General features: G+C 41.1%; 1 protein-coding gene across 4 annotated transcripts in view; it reads right to left on the bottom strand.

The window, feature by feature from the left end:
* Positions 1 to 1,018: 1,018 nt before the first annotated feature.
* fermt2 (FERM domain containing kindlin 2) overlaps positions 1,019 to 19,034 on the bottom strand; it is a 36,932-nt gene continuing 18,916 nt past the window's right edge. Inside the window, exons 4-17 of one of the 4 annotated variants that reach the window (XM_080871424.1) lie at positions 17,419 to 17,547; positions 14,156 to 14,188; positions 12,323 to 12,548; positions 12,092 to 12,194; positions 11,624 to 11,731; positions 9,534 to 9,668; positions 8,938 to 8,987; positions 8,252 to 8,376; positions 7,965 to 8,071; positions 7,668 to 7,883; positions 5,322 to 5,342; positions 3,975 to 4,099; positions 3,697 to 3,838; positions 1,019 to 3,323 (exon numbers count right to left, since the gene is read on the bottom strand). In XM_080871424.1, the coding sequence (XP_080727550.1) occupies positions 3,150 to 3,323; positions 3,697 to 3,838; positions 3,975 to 4,099; positions 5,322 to 5,342; positions 7,668 to 7,883; positions 7,965 to 8,071; positions 8,252 to 8,376; positions 8,938 to 8,987; positions 9,534 to 9,668; positions 11,624 to 11,731; positions 12,092 to 12,194; positions 12,323 to 12,548; positions 14,156 to 14,188; positions 17,419 to 17,547 (1,694 nt within the window). In that variant the 3' untranslated portion in view covers positions 1,019 to 3,149. The remainder of the gene's footprint in view (positions 3,324 to 3,696; positions 3,839 to 3,974; positions 4,100 to 5,321; positions 5,343 to 7,667; positions 7,884 to 7,964; positions 8,072 to 8,251; positions 8,377 to 8,937; positions 8,988 to 9,533; positions 9,669 to 11,623; positions 11,732 to 12,091; positions 12,195 to 12,322; positions 12,549 to 14,155; positions 14,189 to 17,418; positions 17,548 to 19,034) is intronic. The other 3 variants (XM_080871425.1, XM_080871426.1, XM_080871427.1) reach the window with 3 other exon arrangements.

Here is a 19,034-nt window from a genome sequence, read left to right as displayed (position 1 = left end):
AATGGGAAACTCCGTAAGTATAATCTTTCTCAACTTCACTTAATGTATAAAAGCTTCTTTGTCTTGCAGTCTCAGCTGACTGTTCTGTCTAGTAGCTGGTGTTTTGCGCCTCTGGTATTCTTGCCAATCCCCGCTCATGTATTGACCCATGTGCCTGTTCATCTTAGCCGATATGATGCCTGACATGTACTACATTCCATGTAGTACTGAGGCAGGTTATTGGTCGGTAGTTGGATGGGACCGGTCCCTTCTTGGGGTCCTTGGGGATCAGGACCGTCCGACCTTCGGTTAGCCATTCCGGGTATCTCTCGTCAACTAGCAGCTGGTTCATTTGTGCTGCCAGACGCTCGTGGAGTGCAGTCAGCTTCTTCAGCCAATAGGCGTGAACTATGTCGGGGCCTGGTTCATGCTCTTCATACTAGAGACCCTTGCTTGGATGTCTGCCACCGTGATGGTTACTGGACCCTGTTCAGGGGGAGGAGGTTGCTATGGTCTGCCCTCAGATCCACTTGCCAACTTCTAGCCAAGCATCTCACTGCTGCCGTATTGTAGATCAGTCTCGGTAAGCGTGGCTGTAGATATCATCCGTAGTGCTGCATTAACATTATCGAGCAGACCTTCTGAGGCCACTTCTGCTACACTGCAGTAGTGATGTCGCGGTGGGAAAGCTCCACTTTACACAGTCTGCATTTGTTTACTGTGAAATGTTTTCACTTTTTAAAAAACCTGTTTCCATTTCCTTCCTTCTTCGTTTTGCCGTTCGCGCTAGTTTCTTCTTTGTAGTATTGAGTGCAGTCTTAGCAGAATATAGCTTACTGCAGTGTACTGCAAGTACAAGAAACACACTTGTGGGTTGTTTTTTGTTTTTGTTTTTTTTAGAATAGGACGTGTGGACAATAAAATTCCGCGTCGTCGATTATAACGACGAATTGTTGCAGCCTTAATGTCATATTTTACTTTTGTGCAAATGTTATATTGTAATGGCAAATTATGTCAAATCAAGGACAGATACAGGTAATTAAATAAAAATTATTTTATTCATTTTTTTAAATAAATGCATTTTTACAGTCAGAAAACAGAACAGCAGGACATGCACTGCTACTCTTGACACTGAAGGCAAACAAAAAGTCAGAGAAATTAAAAATTAACAGAACAGTTTTTGCTTACCTCTGTTCTTTTTTTCTTTTTTTTTGCTGATTTGTCTCTCCTTCATATGGACATTATTTAATTGCACACTTCAATTGTGTCAAATACCAGACAAATAGTAAGTAGTGAAGTAACCTAAAATGGCATAGAGTCAAACTTGCAGCAAAAAAAGCACATCAATGACAATGTCAGTTCTTTTTTTAAATGAGCTAAAAATGACAGAGCTACAAATGGAAATGTAGAAGAGAAAGCAGAAATGGGGGGAGACAGGGCACAGTGAAAAAGGCTTGTGTATCTGTATTTTAGAAAAATATATATACTCAACAGAACTTCTTAACCAAACCTGGAGTTTGAGACTAGTGTTATCTTCATATATATTCACATATATCTTCATCTGAAACTCAGTAAGACTACAACATGAGCAGGCACATTTACTACACGTGTTGACAGATGGCTTACCTGCAAACCCCCAAAATGCAGAAAAACAAAACAAAACTGTACAATTCTATAAAAATGTTTGTGTTTTTTTTACATTAGTTACAAAAAAAATACTTCATTTACTGATCCTTCATACTGAGGACAGAACAAAAAAAGTTTGCATATTTATTTTTTAAACTCTGTGACCTTTTGCTGGTGTGTACTGATAATAACGATAACAACAACAACAATAATAATAATAGTAATAATACTATATGGTGTGACAAACAAAATAGCGTTAATGTAAAAGCCAGTACAAGGGATATGTGATAATGTCCCTCCTGTTATGTAGTGTACATGCACTACGCTATGAGACATCAGTGGTTTCAGATCTGAGGATGCCGTTCAAAGCTGACCTAAAACTGTGGTCAGAAGAAGAGCCATAAACAGATGTGTTAATGCTCTCTGGCATAAAATCTGTGCACTTTAAGCTTTGTCTAAACAGAAGACTGCTTACAGTTTGGAAAATATAAAAAGACATCATGTTTTAAAGGCATGTTAATTACCTTAGTTGAACATTCTAACTGAAAATTTTTACACCTTACTTTAAAAAAAAAAACTAGTAGGCGGTTGTAGTCAGCGCTACACTCTATCAACATTTCTGCAGCAAGGACATTTACATCAGCCGGAAACCAGATAACTCAAACCCACTTGATGCTCATGCTGTTGCACTGAACTGTAGTGTGCTCTCATTTTTAGCGGTCTATTAAATACAGAGTACATCTCACAATGTCAAACCTGTCAGCTAAAACATAATCAACAGAGAGACTCAACAGGAAGGACACAAGTTGTGAGGCAACGACAGAAATCAGAAGCAAAAAAATAAACGGAAAGTTCAGGACAGCTTATTCATAAACAGGACTATATACTGCACAAGTGCACTTACACGTGACTTCAAAGAAAAACCTTTCACAGAGTGGACAGGATGGACATGCAGATCTGATCGACTGACCTCTGCTGTTATAGATACTCTTGATAACCACCTTTTAGGATGAGTAACTGTAGGTCCCTGAGGCACTACAATTACATTTTTATCTACGTTGTTATGTCAGCCTCTTTAGTCCAGTTCCAAAAGAGAGAGAAAAAAGGAAAGTGAAAAAGAATAAGTGGGGAAAAAAGATTCTTTGGGATTTATTCTGATGTTTGAATGGTGTTAAAGGGTCGTCATGGACGTAAGTTGGTGGCCAGTCCAGGAGGAGAGGAGACAGGTGGTTGTAGGACAACAGACAAACTTAGCTTTCTGCTCAACCACTGGAGTTCATCTGAACTGCATCCACCACAATATTAGTGTTGCAACAAATGACCTTGTCAGCATTAATGCAAAAAAACCTCCAAAAAACTATGACCTTAAAAATAGCGTCAACCATGGCAATAGTCATGCTGCTCTGGGCTTTTCAGCGCAGACCTAAACAATTAAAAAGAAAAAGTAAAATAAATTCATATATTGAGGTTTCCCCCCGACCTCCAGCCACTCCCCCTCCTGGCCCCTGACCTACAATCATTGAACCCTGGCAGCCTGGAACAGCTCAGACCCAGCCGCTTGTCAGCTTATAGAACATTTCCTCATCTAGAGACTCATTCTGGTCCTTGGCACGCGTGGACAGGAAGATGTAGCCACCAATGAACTCGTGGACCACCTTACAGTCCACTTCGGCGCAGATGAATGAAAGACTGGGCTCGTCTGCAAATTCCACAGTCACCTGTGCACACAGAGCACGTCACATCAGTCACATCAGTCACATCAGTCGTTTTTTGGCTGACATAGTCGTTTTATATGTGTGATCAGCTAAGCTAACATCACAACAAGCAATGCAAAGAACTTTCACTGTTGACTTCCACCCTTTTTACTAGATTAATAGATCAACAAATTCAAGTCATTCACTTAATTATCAAACACAATTAAACAAACCAGCAAAATAAATCCAAGAAGGTTAAAAGGAAGCTAAATTTGCCTCTTCTGTTTTATAACACTGTGTTAATTTTGTATCTGATCGAATCAGTGTGCCTGTCATGTTCCAATAATGTTTTTAAGAAGGTAATACTAAAGGTAAAGCAGTTATGTGGGTTTCCTACCATCTTGATCTCCCAGTTGACGTTCCACTGTTTCATGTTACTAAAGCGCCATGTCTTGATGGCATCTCCGGTGCTGGCGTCCATCCGGATCAAACGATTATAAGTGATACCGATCAGCTCCTCCCGCTTTCCACCCTGGAACCTGCAAAGAAGAAAAGAGTTAGAATCTATTGTGGAATGAAAGTGTGTTGATACAATGACTAAATATGTGACTGTCAGTATGTATGATGAGTTTTTTTGGATGAAGACACATCTTTAGTCAGTTGTTACAAACATACTTTGCAAGGAAATGAGTGATCCCAAACTCAGGAAGGGACTGCCATGCCTGGATAAAGCGCATCTTGGCCTCAATGAGACTCATTTGGGCCACATTCTGGTGGGCTTCAAGAATCCGGGCTGAAATCTGACAGAAACAAAACCGCACTCATTACACACATGACTTTTTTTTTTTTTTAATGTATTTTTTATTTACTCCCACCATTTAAAGTATTCACGAACATACACACTAATGACTGTAAACAAATGCATCCCACACACCACACTCTAACAACCCAATGCACCAATTTAACACACGCTTAAAGTGTAAACAAGCTGTGGTTAACCCCATAAAGCTTTCAGAGCAGGGTGTCAATAACCAGTGAACGTTCACAGTGAATGTCTACTACGTACAGCTAGAAAACAATTATGAATCCGAGTCTGCTTTAGAACCCAGACTGAGGTTAATGAGCCAACTTAAGGAAGCTTTCAGGGTGAACTGTGTGAATTGGCATGCATGTATTCACACATGTGTGCCTCCCTCCAGTGGTGCTACATGATTCTTAAGGCTGTAACCTAAACCTTACCATGAGCACAGGAGCAGAAAGTCAAAATGACCACATAGCCCAAAACAAGGATTCTACCATTTCTGTCAGTACACTTAGAGAATGAGTAGTAAACTCCCCTAAAGATAAGTAATCCATCATGGACTGATCATTTTATACATTAAAAAGGTTGCAGTGAAGCTGCCTGAACATCACAGCTTCTCTAATGCACTTGAAAAGCTTTAGTGGTCTCTGCCGGACTGCATTACAATAAAATACGTAAATTAGATTTACCGTGATGGATCACTTATCTTCAGCAGTCTGGGCTCTGCTTTACATATATTAGAAATACATGAACTAAAATAAGCATCTAACTAAAGGCTAAACATATTATTAAAAAAAAAGAAAGAATAAAATACATTAAACTATTCATCAGTCTAAAAACATTTTCACAAGGATCTGCTCTATTACATCAGTGAGGCTAACGTTAAATGCTGCATATGGACTGTGTGTTAAATGAGCTAAAACATGCAAAAGACCTGCATGGTCCATTTGTTTCACTCAGTCTGTATATTTATAGCCCCACACCACACAGATGCTCACTTGATACAATTATGTGTTACTTTCTTATCTTGTACACCCCAAAGAACACTGTTAGAGTTAATAACAAGTGACATACAGAAACTATACCATCTACTATGGCGGCCACTATGACTTGCTATAGTTATTGTTAGGTTTGATAACCCAGATACATAAATTGTTCAGAGTTCAAACAATCATGCAAGTATCTAAAGCTTAAAACAGCAGCCAGTGGACACAACTTACCAAGTCCCTGATATAGCCTGGCTGAGGAGGAGAGGTAGGTATGGGAAGATAGATGGGAATGAAGGAGATGCATACAGATAGAAGGAATACAACGTTTGGACAAAGAGAAGAAGACAGTAAGATCACTGTTGAGAGAGGAAAGATAAAAAAAACAACAACAACAATGCAGGACATGACTGTAATAACAGAAAGCGGGGAGGAAGGCTGTGGAGCTAAAGGGGCATGCAGCGTTCAGCCAGGAGGAGGAAAGTACAGCTGCAATCAAGGAAATCACACATTTTCACATAAAGGAAGTGGGCAGTGTAACTGCAGATTTTAGGTCAGATCATGCCTGCCTGTTCTTTGTAAACACAATGAGCCATTAAAAAAAACAAACCAAAAAACCCTGAAGTCAGTTTCTATGTAATATCTTTGTCAGCCACAAGATGGCGATGTGTGACAGCAGCAGTGAAAGGTGTTGGGCTTCTCCAAGCTGCAGGTCTTTATTTTCTGTTTAAAATAAACCCATTTATCCAGAAACCACCCTGACTCACGTAATCACAAAACTCCTGTGTGCGTGTATCTGGCTGGAGATGCAGCACAGAAGTCTACTCTGACAAATCTTGCAACAGGAAGTCCAGTTTAAGGGAGGTGGGGAGGGGCTGCAGCTGGCCAAAGAGTTAATGGGCTTATCCCAGACAGTTTTCCCGCGCAACATTCCCAAGCATGGCTCATTTCCGGATGTCCCACGCCCACTACATATGTGTGTGTGTGTGTGTGTGTGTGTGTGTGTGTGTGTGTGTGTGTGTGTGAACAAGGGACTGTACACCATTACGCTTTAATGTTATGCCCAGGGAGATCATCTATTAGACTGTGTTTGAGTGCGAGACTGGATCTGTGCCAGAAAGGACCACAGACAGACACACATCCTGTGCTATTACTACTAATACTCAAAAAACAAAAAGGGGAAAAAAACCTTCCTATTTAAGCTAGCCCCAGTTCCATGCAATTATTTTGCTACAGAGTGTTTCTTTTCTGTAACCCCCCCCCCCAACAAAAAAAAAACCCTTATCTATTTCTACACCCCTTTTTTGTCACTGGCCACAACTGCAGCTCTGATTAAGTTATACAGCAAGCATGTAAGAAAAATGTAAAGAACTCTAAAATAGTGCAGGAAAAGATGAGCCAAAGTGAGCTAGGACTCTTCTCTGTCTCTCAGTGACATCAGGTAAACTGTAGGTTGGGCAGTGACACACATTTATGGCATTTTTACCTGACACTAAATCAACTCTTTGATTTTATTTTTTTTATCAGTAGGTTTTGTTATAGATGTGGAAGTAATTTCATGTGGGTGACCCCAAATATATTTAAGGGATTTCCTGACTAAACTAAGAAGATAGCGAGTCAGGCTCAAATAGAAAGACAGAACTGAAACTTTAAATTTGAGCTGTTGTAATTTGGGATTAACTGCTGACTTTTAGTACTGCTGTGTGTTTGATCTCTTAACATGCACATTTCCTCTATGAAAGGAGCATTAAAGAGAAACACTGCTTTGTACTGTGGTAACCTATAGGAAGTTTGCAGCACAGACTAACAAAGTCTAACTTCTCCTAGAGTGTCAATAATTTCTATTTCAACTGCTTTTAATAACATTCCTGGTTTCCTATGGTTCAAACCTGCCTAGATCCTTTCCTGTTCTACGTCCATTTTTACCCCTTTATTCCCTCATTTCTTTGAGCAATTTTTTTCCAGACATCAATGATACTTAAAGTTATGCTTCAGATAATATTTGAGTCGTCACCTGCTGTACCAGCAGCAGCTTCCCAACATCATTCTAGCCTCCTAGCACCACTGTATTTTCCTACTACGATAAGAACAAATCCAGATTGAGTGAATAAGCTCCCTCACCCATCCCTGACCATGGCAGCTGTGTACTCAGCTGTTCCAGGGTACACAAACACACAAATCTACATAACACTTGAGAACATTCATCGTTAATGATTAAATGTTACACCAGATTATAACGAGGTCCATAATAACGGGTTTTCTGATCCATTGCATCTGATATGTATCCATATGACTCTCTGCTCTTTAAGTCCTTTTGTCTACAATCACAGAGCTGAGAACGTGGTGGGTAGAAATGTAGAGAGGAGGAGTAGAGGAACAGGTATTTAAACAACTCAGATGTTAGGAGGACCCCACCTGGAATGAATCAGATGCTTTTCAACCTTTCAACCATGTAATCAGCTTTTCTAAAAACACACACTAGACTAGATGATAACCCTTTTTTTCCCCTTACCAAACATTTCTACCATTTTAACCTCCACATTGCTGTAAACAGATCCTAACCTGGACTACATGGCTTACCTGTTTGTTCTTGTACTTCTTCAGGTAGCGCGGAGACACCAGGCATTCTGGGTTGATATCAGTAGCAACTGGTTCAATGGGTAGGTCAGGGTTCATGTGCTGCATCTTAAGGAAGGACAGAATGTTCTGGACCTCCAGGTTGTATGAGCTATCCGCCATGGTCTTCCCCTTGGAGGCCAAGCGGCATGCAGCCATCCAGTGGGCGTACTGTTTCTCCTGGAGATGAAAAGTCATAATTAACCAACTCTAAAAAGGAATAAGACAGCGCATTAAAGGGTGCACCAACTTCAGCCTCACCGTGTCACACCGAAGCCAGATCTCATTCATGCCATCAGCCACAGGGATTAGCAACTTGATGTTGAATTTCTGACCAGAGATGTTAACATCTGGCGTTACCTCACAGCCTACAAATAGAAAAGCATGGTGCAGGCAGGAAAAAGAGGTCAAGTGTCAGAGCCTGTTCTTTAGACATGCAACCTCAGATTTTTTTTATTTGCAGGGAAAAAATAAATGGGCATGACATTGAGGGGTTTTTTTTTTGTGTGTGTGTGTGTACTCTTATGCAACTAGGGATGTCTCTGCACCTCTAAGATTCATTTGATGGGAAGGTGTCCCATGTGCCTCCTCTTTACTCTTGTAACAGGAAATTGTGATATCCTTGAATGTGCACCAGTACTGCTTGTAGCCCTTCAACGTCAGTTTCTTGGGTCTAGAGAGAAAAAAAGCAGAAGACATGTCAGAGTTCAGGTGGGAGAAAAAAAGAAAAAAGGAAAAAACAACCATTTTCTTTATTGGTGGTGAGGAGGAACAGCGGGGGAGGGGAGATCATAAGTACAAAGGAGGGGAAGGAAAAGAAGTAGAGCTTCTCAAGTGCAAAGTCAGCGAGATGAATAGGAAAGAAGCCAGCACTGTGGAAAACCATTAAAAGAGGAAATGCCTCTTGATATCATACCCCCCATTTTATGAGACAACCACCCAAGGGGCCACCTGCCTGTCAGCAAAAGCTTCAAGCCAAAAATGAATATGATTCGAAAGCTTGGTCCAACTATAATCACTCTAGATTTTTTGCCAAAGAATATTTGCAGGCTGAGCTTTCAGGTTGCCTTTTAAGCTCATAAAAAAATAGAAAAACAGGCTTACTTGGCCAGAGAATGGTCCCGCCATAGTCAACAGCTTTTGGATAAAATGTAATCTTGCATAGACTAACATGCAGTGTTTAGTGGTTTTGCTAATAGTAAAGGTGCATTTAACCTCATGGCACTGGACTTACTTGAAGACTTTAACATAGTCTGCTAGCTCAGGAATAGATGTGATGTCACCCTAGGAGAAAGGGGAAAGCTATTGTTAAAATAAGCCTGGAACACTTTAACATACATACATATATGTGAATAAAAGGAAAGAAAAAAAGGGAAAGGATTAAACACAAAACAATGACCTCACACTTGACTTTGTACATTTTCAATGTCATTGCTCAGCACAGTAAGCTGGCTTCTTATGTAATATCTCAGAGGTCAGTTTCCTCTGATAAGCTAAATACATGTTTCAAGAAGTTGTTGTAACAGTAGAGACATATTTTCAGTGGGGCCTTAGAACCCCCAGCTCTTTGTTAGATGCAGAGCTTTTGAATAACTGTGAAATTTTGCACTTCCAGCAAACTGTAGTGCATTGCATTGTCTTTGTGCGTTTCCTGTCATGTTTATGAGTGCTGATGAAAGGAGACTTCGTCACAAGTAGAAACAAAAGCACCTAACTGATGCCAAGATTTCACAATTGGGAAAAACAAATTCACATAATGACGCCCATTTGGACAAAAAGGATGCAGGCAAGCCCAGTGCACACTCAAGCACCAGTGGTTTTGTCTCATACCAGTGTGTTGGAAGTCTTCCCTCCCTCCAAGGTAATCTCCAGATCTGACAGGGCTGCATCCACTTCATCCACCTCCTTCTCACTATTATTCATGTGGTTGTCTGATGACATGATTGACAGCTTGTTGATGTGGTACTGAGAATGAAACAAAGAGCGATGCTCTGGTTAAAAGCATGAAACCTGTAATCTATTACTAAAGTGTCCATTCCCTTAAAGCTTCCAGGTCTAAAATAAAACACTTGAGACACGGGGATTTAAAGAAAGTGTGAGGTGGAGATAGACTGTTAGCAGCTTGTTATCTGTTGCACCAACATGGTCAACAGTATTGCTTTTTTCTATAAAGTTTTGCTGTGTGCTACCGGTGCATAAACGCTCCAGCTACATCTTATAAAAAGGAAAAACAATCTGTGATAATTGCCATATAAATACTTTAAGATGTGATGGCATTTGTGTTAGCAAGTGCTGCCAGCATACACCACTGAGTTTACCAGCTATGCCGTTTTTTTTGGAAGAAGCTGAAGATAAAGAAAGTTGTCTAAAGAAGAGAAGTGTGCTAAAGTTACTGGTAAAGATTCACTGAGGTCAGGCTGTTATAGGCAATGAAATTGTTTTTACCAAGTGTATACTGAATGTAGGACTGGTGCAAGACTGTAGTAAGAGATTGTTCTCTATTACAAACCCCCCACAAACAAACCCATCAGTGAGTCACAGATACCAAATTTAGCTTGTAGATAAATGGTATTTATAATGTCACCCCATCAGCAACCCCCACCAATATATGAATGAACAGCTGTCAAGAAAGTGAGCGATACAATGCAGCGTTTGATAGAGATTTAGCTGATTTAGCTAGGATTTAGCTGGCTAAGGCTTCATATTGTAGGACAAAGAGCTTGCCATGATGTCCAATCCTCTGGCTCATCTTTAAAAAATGCAACTCTGTGAAGGAGTGTTTCCCATTTTTCTGTTTGTTTGTGTGATCATCAGAGTTACTTCTTTATCTGCTGAAGTACTGACTACAACCTGTGTCCCAAGTCCATGACTATGAGGTCAATCACTAATCTTGACCACTGATTACCTCATATTTGAGAACTACCATAGTGATACATCCGGGTGACAGCATGCTAAGTCCAGCCAGCTGCATACCAGAGTTGGACAATCATTGCTCTTTATTTAGACCTTAGTATCTGTCAACAGTGAAACCTAAGCTAAAAGCCAAGACTGAAACGCAGTAGTAGCTACTAAAGTGCTAAAAGATAGGCAGCAACAGTCTACCTACCGGCCCAAACACCCAACTTAGATTAGCATCTCTCCCAGTGCAGTGTAAGAAGAAACCAGTGAAGTGTAATTACAACTGGTCAGACGAAACAAACCTAACACCTCAGAGTGAAAGAGTGGGAAAAGGAATGTGAACAGGTCTACAAGACCTTGTCTTTCTGGGGTGGGTGGTCTGAGGTATGGGGTCCTGTGCTCCAAGATGCCCTATAATTACCCTCAGGGTGAAGACAGGGTGGCGTCCTCAGGTCTTGGCACCCACAGTTTATGGGGGTCAGAAATAGAAGGAACACCACCCCAATGGTACATGAGGAAACCTAGGGGTGTAAAAGAGCTTCAAATCTGTACATCACTCCCATTCGAGCCAATATCCATTCTAGCGACTGTCATTTCTACTGATCTACTTTGAACTTGTCTCAAAACCCAATAATCCAATGCCACCAGTGCCTTTAAAGTCCACCCAGACCAAAATTGTGTTTCTGTTTTACCGAGAGTCACGTAATAATTCTTGGGTTCAAACTGTTTGACGAGTACACTTCTGTAATAAGAACCTCTCTTTAAATCTAAAAGCCTATTTACTTTGTTATTAGTATGAACTAAATAGGAAACAATACACAATAATCAAGATTTAGCCTGCATGCTGCAACAGGGCTTTCAGCATTACAGCTTCACTCTGAGCTGCAATCCTATCCAATTCATTACCTTGAAGCTGAGAAGAAAGCGTGCCTTCCACCCAATAAAAAAAGGTCAGCGTTTCTTTAAATTTCATACCTTGCCAACTTAAACTGTATCAGTACGCAAACACTCAACCTTCTTACCTGGAGGGCAGCAAACATCATCATTTCCTCCTCTGTGCATTCAATTTCCTCCAGGAGAATGGCCCACTTGGCCTGTTCATAGAGCTGGTTCACTCGAATGGCATCATACTGTGGGCACATCAAACCATATTATTGAGCAAACTGGACAACTTTGAATACAGTGATGTCAAAGGTAAAGGTTGTATGAGATTAATGATACAAAAGTATCAAATAACTAGTCTTTCAAACGCCCCATTCAGGTCATCGGTACCAGATATAGAACGTAAGCTCTACAGGCCAGTGTTAAACAAATATTTTTACCCAAATCATGGCAACTAATGGCTGGATGTATCCCTGCTTACTTTATGATTATAATAACTTATATCTGGTGCTTTTAGGTTATGATGATACAGAGCTATTCGGCATGGCAGGGTCTCAATAATTATCTCAACTGACTACAATGTGCTGTGCTTTTTCTGTATGATTTACCTTTGGATTGAGGTCAAAGAAGCTGTGATATTTAAACCTCAGCAGCAGCACCTCATTCTCCTTTACATCCTGCTCCATGAGAGACCTGGACGAGTCCAGCCACCTGTACAAACAGGGATTACAGCTAATTAGAATATGTTATTTTTTCACACAACATGAAAGCAGTCTCTTGTAAATGTTGTCTGTTAACGACCTTTTTTTAACTAAACCACTAGGCAAAGTTTAACTCACCCCTGATTGATTTTGGCTTTGTCCAGCAGGGACTGGGGCTTGTACAGTTTGACCAGAATGTCTGGTGAGGAGATTGGCTGGCTCACAGCAAGGATGCTGGGATTGCCCTCTGACAGGGGACTGTCTCCGAACCAGGCGGAAGTTGGTGACAAAGGGCTGCCGTCCCTTGAGTCATAGGTGGGGGTCATGGTCTTACTGTATAAGCCTGGACTAGAGTAGATGCTCCCTGAAAAAAGATAACCATCAGTTACCGTATTCCCTTGCGGAGCCAGAAATACAAACCTAACACAAAAAACTTCCAAATACTGACACTCACAATCAAGTTAAGTACACATAAGTCACTAACACAGCATTGAGGGGGAAGAGTGAAGACTTCTCAGCACACGCAAATGCAGCCTAGCCTGACCAGATAGTGGTCAAAAACACCATGTGACTACCAGCACAAACTTTGCAGATGAGTGACTTCAACACCACCCTCCTGCTGATGGTGGGGTAGATGTTGATCAGCATGCAGGTGATGCACAACATGATCAGGTTTACCCATTTACTTACAGACCAAAAGAAAAACCAGCAGGAATGCACTGCACACAGCAAACTACAGCACAATTTACCCACGAGAAAGAGAGAGAGTACAAAAATATTGGAGGAGAATACATTGAATATCTTTTAAACATGTTAAAGGAATATAACTAAATAAAAAAAAACCTTTGATAAACTAAGTGTCTAAGCAACTTAAATGCTGAGTTATATGTATATTTGGTCTGCAGTGTTTTAATTTGGGAGTCTGGCTACAAACAAAAGCCCCCAAAGTGAAGTTATTTGCATTTCCTGTTAGTCCAAGTTCCAAAGTATTTTCATTCCCCTCCATTCCAACTCTCCCTCTGTAGGGTCAAGCAACACTGGCTAAACCATTAAACCCCTTCTGAAATGAGGAAGTGGGCTTGGTTTCTGTATGTGAGTGTGCATGTGGATGTTTATGTTTGCAAACTGAGGTCATGAGAACATGTTGCTGGCTATGGCCTCCCCTTCCTTGTGGGGGAGGGTGATCAGTGGTTCTTTCAAGGTTTTCCTCCCAATGCAAAGTTCATCAGGTCAAGAAGACTTATCCTATCACCCGTAGGGTCCCCTGGGGAATGCCAAATATCTAGGGAAAGTGTGTATAAATTGAAAGCTGGAGTTCCATTAATAACACAAAGGAGCCTCCTCCATCCTGTTTATTGAATCTCAAATGCTGGTGCAAAAACAAAGAATGCTAACATGACTTTACTCCCTAATACTCCCACACTAGTGATTCATAGAGGGCTTAGATGGAAGGAGCAGGACCACCATCAGCTGTTGAGACTACAAGTAAACCATGGGATGGTGGTCAATAAATGAACTGTCATGGATTTGGTTTTTACAGCGCTCCTGTGTGGGCTGCTATTTGAAGCATGCAGATAGGATTATAAGCATGTGATTTTAATTCTGAACACAAGTTTATGGGTAAAAACACAAATGTCCGACATATAACTTGCCCGATAACAACCATCTCATATCTGCATACTCAAGCAAGTGATTGGCTATCCTGCAGGCACAGTGAGCAGGCCCCTGGAGTAGCTTTAAGAAAAGTGAGCAATGAGCTAATTGCTAAAAGGGCGCAAAGCCTTTGTCATGACACCACCCGAATCAGCTGACTTCCTTAGGAGGACCAGTCAGGTGACTCGGTTGCTAGTCTTAAATGCTACATATGTCATGTGACCTTAACACACCAGCTGTGGGGTGTAGAGAGGAATAAGGAGGCAATGCTGAGGAAGCAGTGCTGAAAAGAAAGGACAGAGGAAGGGGAAAGCTTACCTTTCACAGGTCCGATGTATATTATCTCAGAGGCTAGGATGAAAAGAGAAAGAGTAAGAAAAAGAAAGACAGGAAAATGTAGAGGGAAGGAAACGGGTAGAAATCAACTCAAGTGGACAGATTTAAGACACAGAAAACTCTACAGGCATAGAAGGAAACAGAGGAAAAAAGACAACAGTTGAGGAATACAAGAATGGGGTATATCTTTGGCATTTCCACAGACACTGCCAACTGCTAGCCTCAGAGTGGATGACTCAGTTTACCCTCTTCACAGAGGGAGATCGCCCTGGCATGACTAGTGAAGTTCTGCAGTTTCCATCCACCCATTCATAACCATCCAACGCAGCATGACTGATTGAAAACCCAGGCAAGGCGTTGGTCAGAATGACCCAGCCTTGCATGTATAAAGTGCAGCACATTTTTACAAAGTAAAGGCCGTTCGAGGTCTGTCATTCTCAACACTGACAAGACAGACGATTACAAACAGCGGGCATGCCAAGGCGTAGCCGCTCCACTGGGAGCTGCTGAACTGGCATCACAGGCAGCGTCGTGTCTATGTTCGTGTAACAACAACAGCTGAGGATGGTTTTTCTACCAAAAATGACCAATTACGTGAGGCAGGTCAAATGAGTGTGGAGACATTTCCTAAATAGTAATTTTAAATATAGAGATTGAGGTTTTGGAAAAAGATTGCCAGTCTACAAGTGGAAATAAATGGTCATGTACCCATTATGGACTTGTTGTTTAGACAAACACCCATTTCATTTGCTTCTGAGATCAGTGTGGAGCTCACTGTACAGTACACATAGGCTATTTTGCATGTGTTTAGGTACTCTATAGGCACACATTTCTTGTATGTATTTCTTTTACCGTTCTCGGCAGTAATAAATCAGTTAAAAAGACATTGAGAAAAAGGCAAAATGATCTGTTTAAAGCTTGAGTATCTCCAAAACATTCAATCGGACTCAAATACTTCAGAAAAGTGTTAAAATAACTGTCGCGTTCTTATGAATGGTATTATAATCAAATGTGTTGTTTTATCAGCTTATTGAGAAAATATAATAATCGCATTTAAAAAGGTGGATTGTGAAAAGACTAATAAAACTGTTGCATATTAATTTCCTGTAGATTGAATAATTGGTTAACTAAGTATTGCAGTTCTAAATGTGATAAAGGTCGTTCTGTGGTACTGATTGCATCTTTTCAAAGCCTTGTGATTTCTATCAGGAGATCTGGGCCAAGAGGCCAGCCCTTCCTCACGAGGGGACGGAATAACATCTTACAACTTGGCCATAAAATGTACTTTGACTGTAGCATGTGATCTGCGATCTGATGTGTGTGTGTGCGCTCACACACACACACACACACACACACACACACACACACACACACACACACACACACACACACACACACACACACACACACACACACACGGAGACTGGTGACAGTAAACAGATTCTCCACATTCCTACCGAAACTCTGTTTCTCCTCACCACCTAATACTCTGACCACATTCACCCACTGGGAACAAAATGTATCTAAACCAAAGGCGTAGAGGAGTGTGTAGCACACCCCTTAAAATGTGGTGATGCAACTCTGGGCATGGTCGATGTGTTGGGAAGTAACTGCTTTTTGCAGTTTCAATCACTCATTACGTTTAAATATATGAGTGAATAAATACACCGTTCACTCTGATCCACATAGGTTTGTAATGATACTAGAATTTTAAACTTGATACAAAGTAATGCTCAATAGCATTCTTAGTACCATGGGAGGAAAATAAAATAAGACACATGACTCTTTTCTACAAGATAAGAACTAAACCAACAATAACATCAATGTTATTTTATATATTTAACAATATCTTATATCATTTTAAGCAGTGCAAAATTTGAGGTTGTCTGATGTAGTGCTGTGCATCTGGTGAGTTGGCACCATCCTTTCATTGTTGATCAAATCGTACTGTTAGGGGGTAGAGCAACACACTTTTTAGACACAAATAATTGTGCTAGTCTAACACAATTTACACAGCCTATTAATGTCGGGCAGGTACTGATAACGATTCCTGCCTAGTTCCACCATTAGCATCATCATTAGCACCTTAATGATAACTTAACAGCAGGCTAATGTAGCTACCAGGTAAATGCTAATAGTTAAACAGCAAACTTTTATGAGTCCAGTAGCCAGGTTAATGTTTCTGATAACCGTTTAAAATGTCTTGAAATTCCTTGAAGTGTTGTCCAGTGTTGAACTTACTGTTCATGTGTTCAACTAGTGAGGGGAGGGGCTGTGTGCCTGCCTATCTGCAGCAGTGCTTTTTGAAGGTCTGTGTCAACTAGAGGAGGCAAAGACAGCACTGCCGGGTTGAGTATCTAATCTGAGAGCCATTTTTAGTATCAAATAGTATCCGAGTATCAATTTTTTTGACAACCCTAGATCCAAATCTGTATTTCAGGAGAATTTGTTTTTCACAATGAGTGTTCAGGCTGCTATCCCTGCAACTAGTGAGTCTATATAGTCATTCAGTGCACACAGAGCTGACTCTGCAGAGCAGAAAAGACTAATCGCACAAAGAGTCTCATTCACCCTGTCTGATGGTGTTAGCAGTTCTGCTTAATGCTAACTCTGTGACAGCAGTCTGTTTTGTTCTGCTCCTCCCTGCTCAGATGGTTGTAAGTCTCCCATCAGGAGGGAGGAGGGTCAGTATGACTGCACTCCTGTAGCCTGGTTTGGGTTTAAAATGGCAGCGTGACCAACTATGTGTGGAATCTCAGCCATTTTTAGTCCTCCCTGCCAAGGAATTGAGAGCGAGGGCTGTAGATCCCATGCAGGCCTCAAACTCACACATTCATATTTGGTCACGAGAAGCAGGGCGCACCAAACTCGGGTCATCTTAGTGTTTTGGGTGGGTGTTTTTTTTTTTTTTTTTTTAAATCGCAAGTGCATGAAATACAAAAAAGAATCTAAGAAGCTTCATGGGGCCAGCACAACCTGCCATACAACCTGCTGTCCCAGGAAAATAGGCGCAATTGTTTTTCACAACAAAAGAAAGTGAAAATTCTTCCTGATTACCTAAAAACAGATCAGAATGTAAAAACCTAAATGGTTAGGTTTATACAAACTTTCAACTCATGGGTTGGGAATATGAACTCAAAAATACCCTGGCTTTATTCATCAAGAAATATTTTTGTTCCTAACAACTCCAAACTCAGTTGGAGTTCTTTAGGAAACATTGTTAACGAGCCATAGAAGCAGCTCACCTGATCCAGGTGTTAACATCGGACCCTCCAGTTCCAGATCATCTTCTTCTGTCTCCTCCAACTTTTTCTTCTTCTTTTTGGGATCACGGGGCTTGCGCAGTAGAGATAACTCCTCTGGGTGGCGGATATCTTTTGGGGAGAAACATTAAGAAGATCCATTCAATGTCACATAAGCATAAACCTTGACTAGCAACAAAGCCATTTGGACACAAAGACAGACAGGCTTGGATGTCATAGAGTCCCCAAAACCATACAGTAATTTGTGTTTTTTCAACTATAGGCTTGAAATAAAACCACATGACCTCAATGACTTTAAGCTGTATAGTAGGTGAAAATAGGGACACTAAACCAACCCAAATCTCAAAAAAAAAAAAAAGGTGAGAGGCAGATGGGGGGGGGGGGGGGGGGGGGGGGGGGGGAAGAAGGACAAAAAAGCAAAGGGAAACAGATGCAGACAGCTGTGCACATAAAGGGTGGAATACTGTAAATCCCTTTTCTCAGGGCTCTAACAAATCTTGCTTTAACTTTAATCCCCAGCTGAGACCGAGCAGACATCCTCCATCGCCCTCCTACTCCTCTTCCTTAGACAATTCCTCCAACACACATTAATAACACAATTCAGCCGACATTGGAGAATAGTAAGGTAGCGTTACTTTTACCCCCCTGCCCGCCAAAAACCCTCCCAAAACTATTCACAACAAACAGGTAATAAAGATGAAATGAACCAAACTGTAACTGCATGTATGCAAATGGAAGAGAAGTGTGCAAGATCCAACTCGGACAGTAAGACACCCGCCATATTGAATATAATGACTAAAACAGAGCAGTCTTTATTCCCTGGCTTCTCGCTCTTTTCCCTCCTTCCCTTGGGCCTGGAGGCCAGGGAACCATCACTCAGCAGCAGCAGAAATGATGTTTTAGGATGGCTTGGGGCGGTTCTGATATAGGCGGTGAGACAGCCAGAATGTGTCAGGACTAGAATAGATGGAGCTCGGCTAGAAGCAACGCACATCTGGACCCACAGCTGGACTTGGTTTTCTCGAGGATTCCATATTAACTGACGAGCACGCAGATACTTGAGAGCAATATTTCATATTTTTATGTAATCAAGTGCATAGCTATCCATTTTCTCATATCTATTGAATCAAATCATTTTTTTCAAGTAACTGAAGAAGGTGTTGTGGAAAGCACAGGCAGAAGGGTTGAGAGAACGTCTTGGCTTGATGTGCAAGCTTGTTTGGTTTGTGTAACTAAAGCAAAAGCATTCCAGGAGTTTTAAGAACTACCAGATGGGAGCTCACCCTTTCTCTGCCTCCCTCCTCCCCCATTCTCACTCTGCTGTAACAGACGAGCACAGTCCCCGTGCCCTTATACAGCCATGTGAGTTCCAGGCCTGCTGCTGCGCTTTAGCCCCCGAGGAGGCAAATATACACAGTAAAGTGTGTATCAAACGGCAAGTAGATGGATAGGACTGTGTCTTTTTGTGAGACATTGCAGAACCATGTGGCATTTAATTACAACCTAACTCTGTTTAATTGTTATGAGCCTATCATCAACACTGGGAACTTTTCCATATTATAAATATTAGCATGACAAACTCTGGGGGAGATAATGCA

This window comes from Rhamphochromis sp. 'chilingali' (assembly GCF_963969265.1).
Source record: "Rhamphochromis sp. 'chilingali' genome assembly, chromosome: 21".
Lineage (NCBI taxonomy): Eukaryota > Metazoa > Chordata > Actinopteri > Cichliformes > Cichlidae > Rhamphochromis > Rhamphochromis sp. 'chilingali'.
Note: the sequence above shows the minus strand (reverse complement) of the source record. Positions and strands in the feature narration are given on the sequence as shown.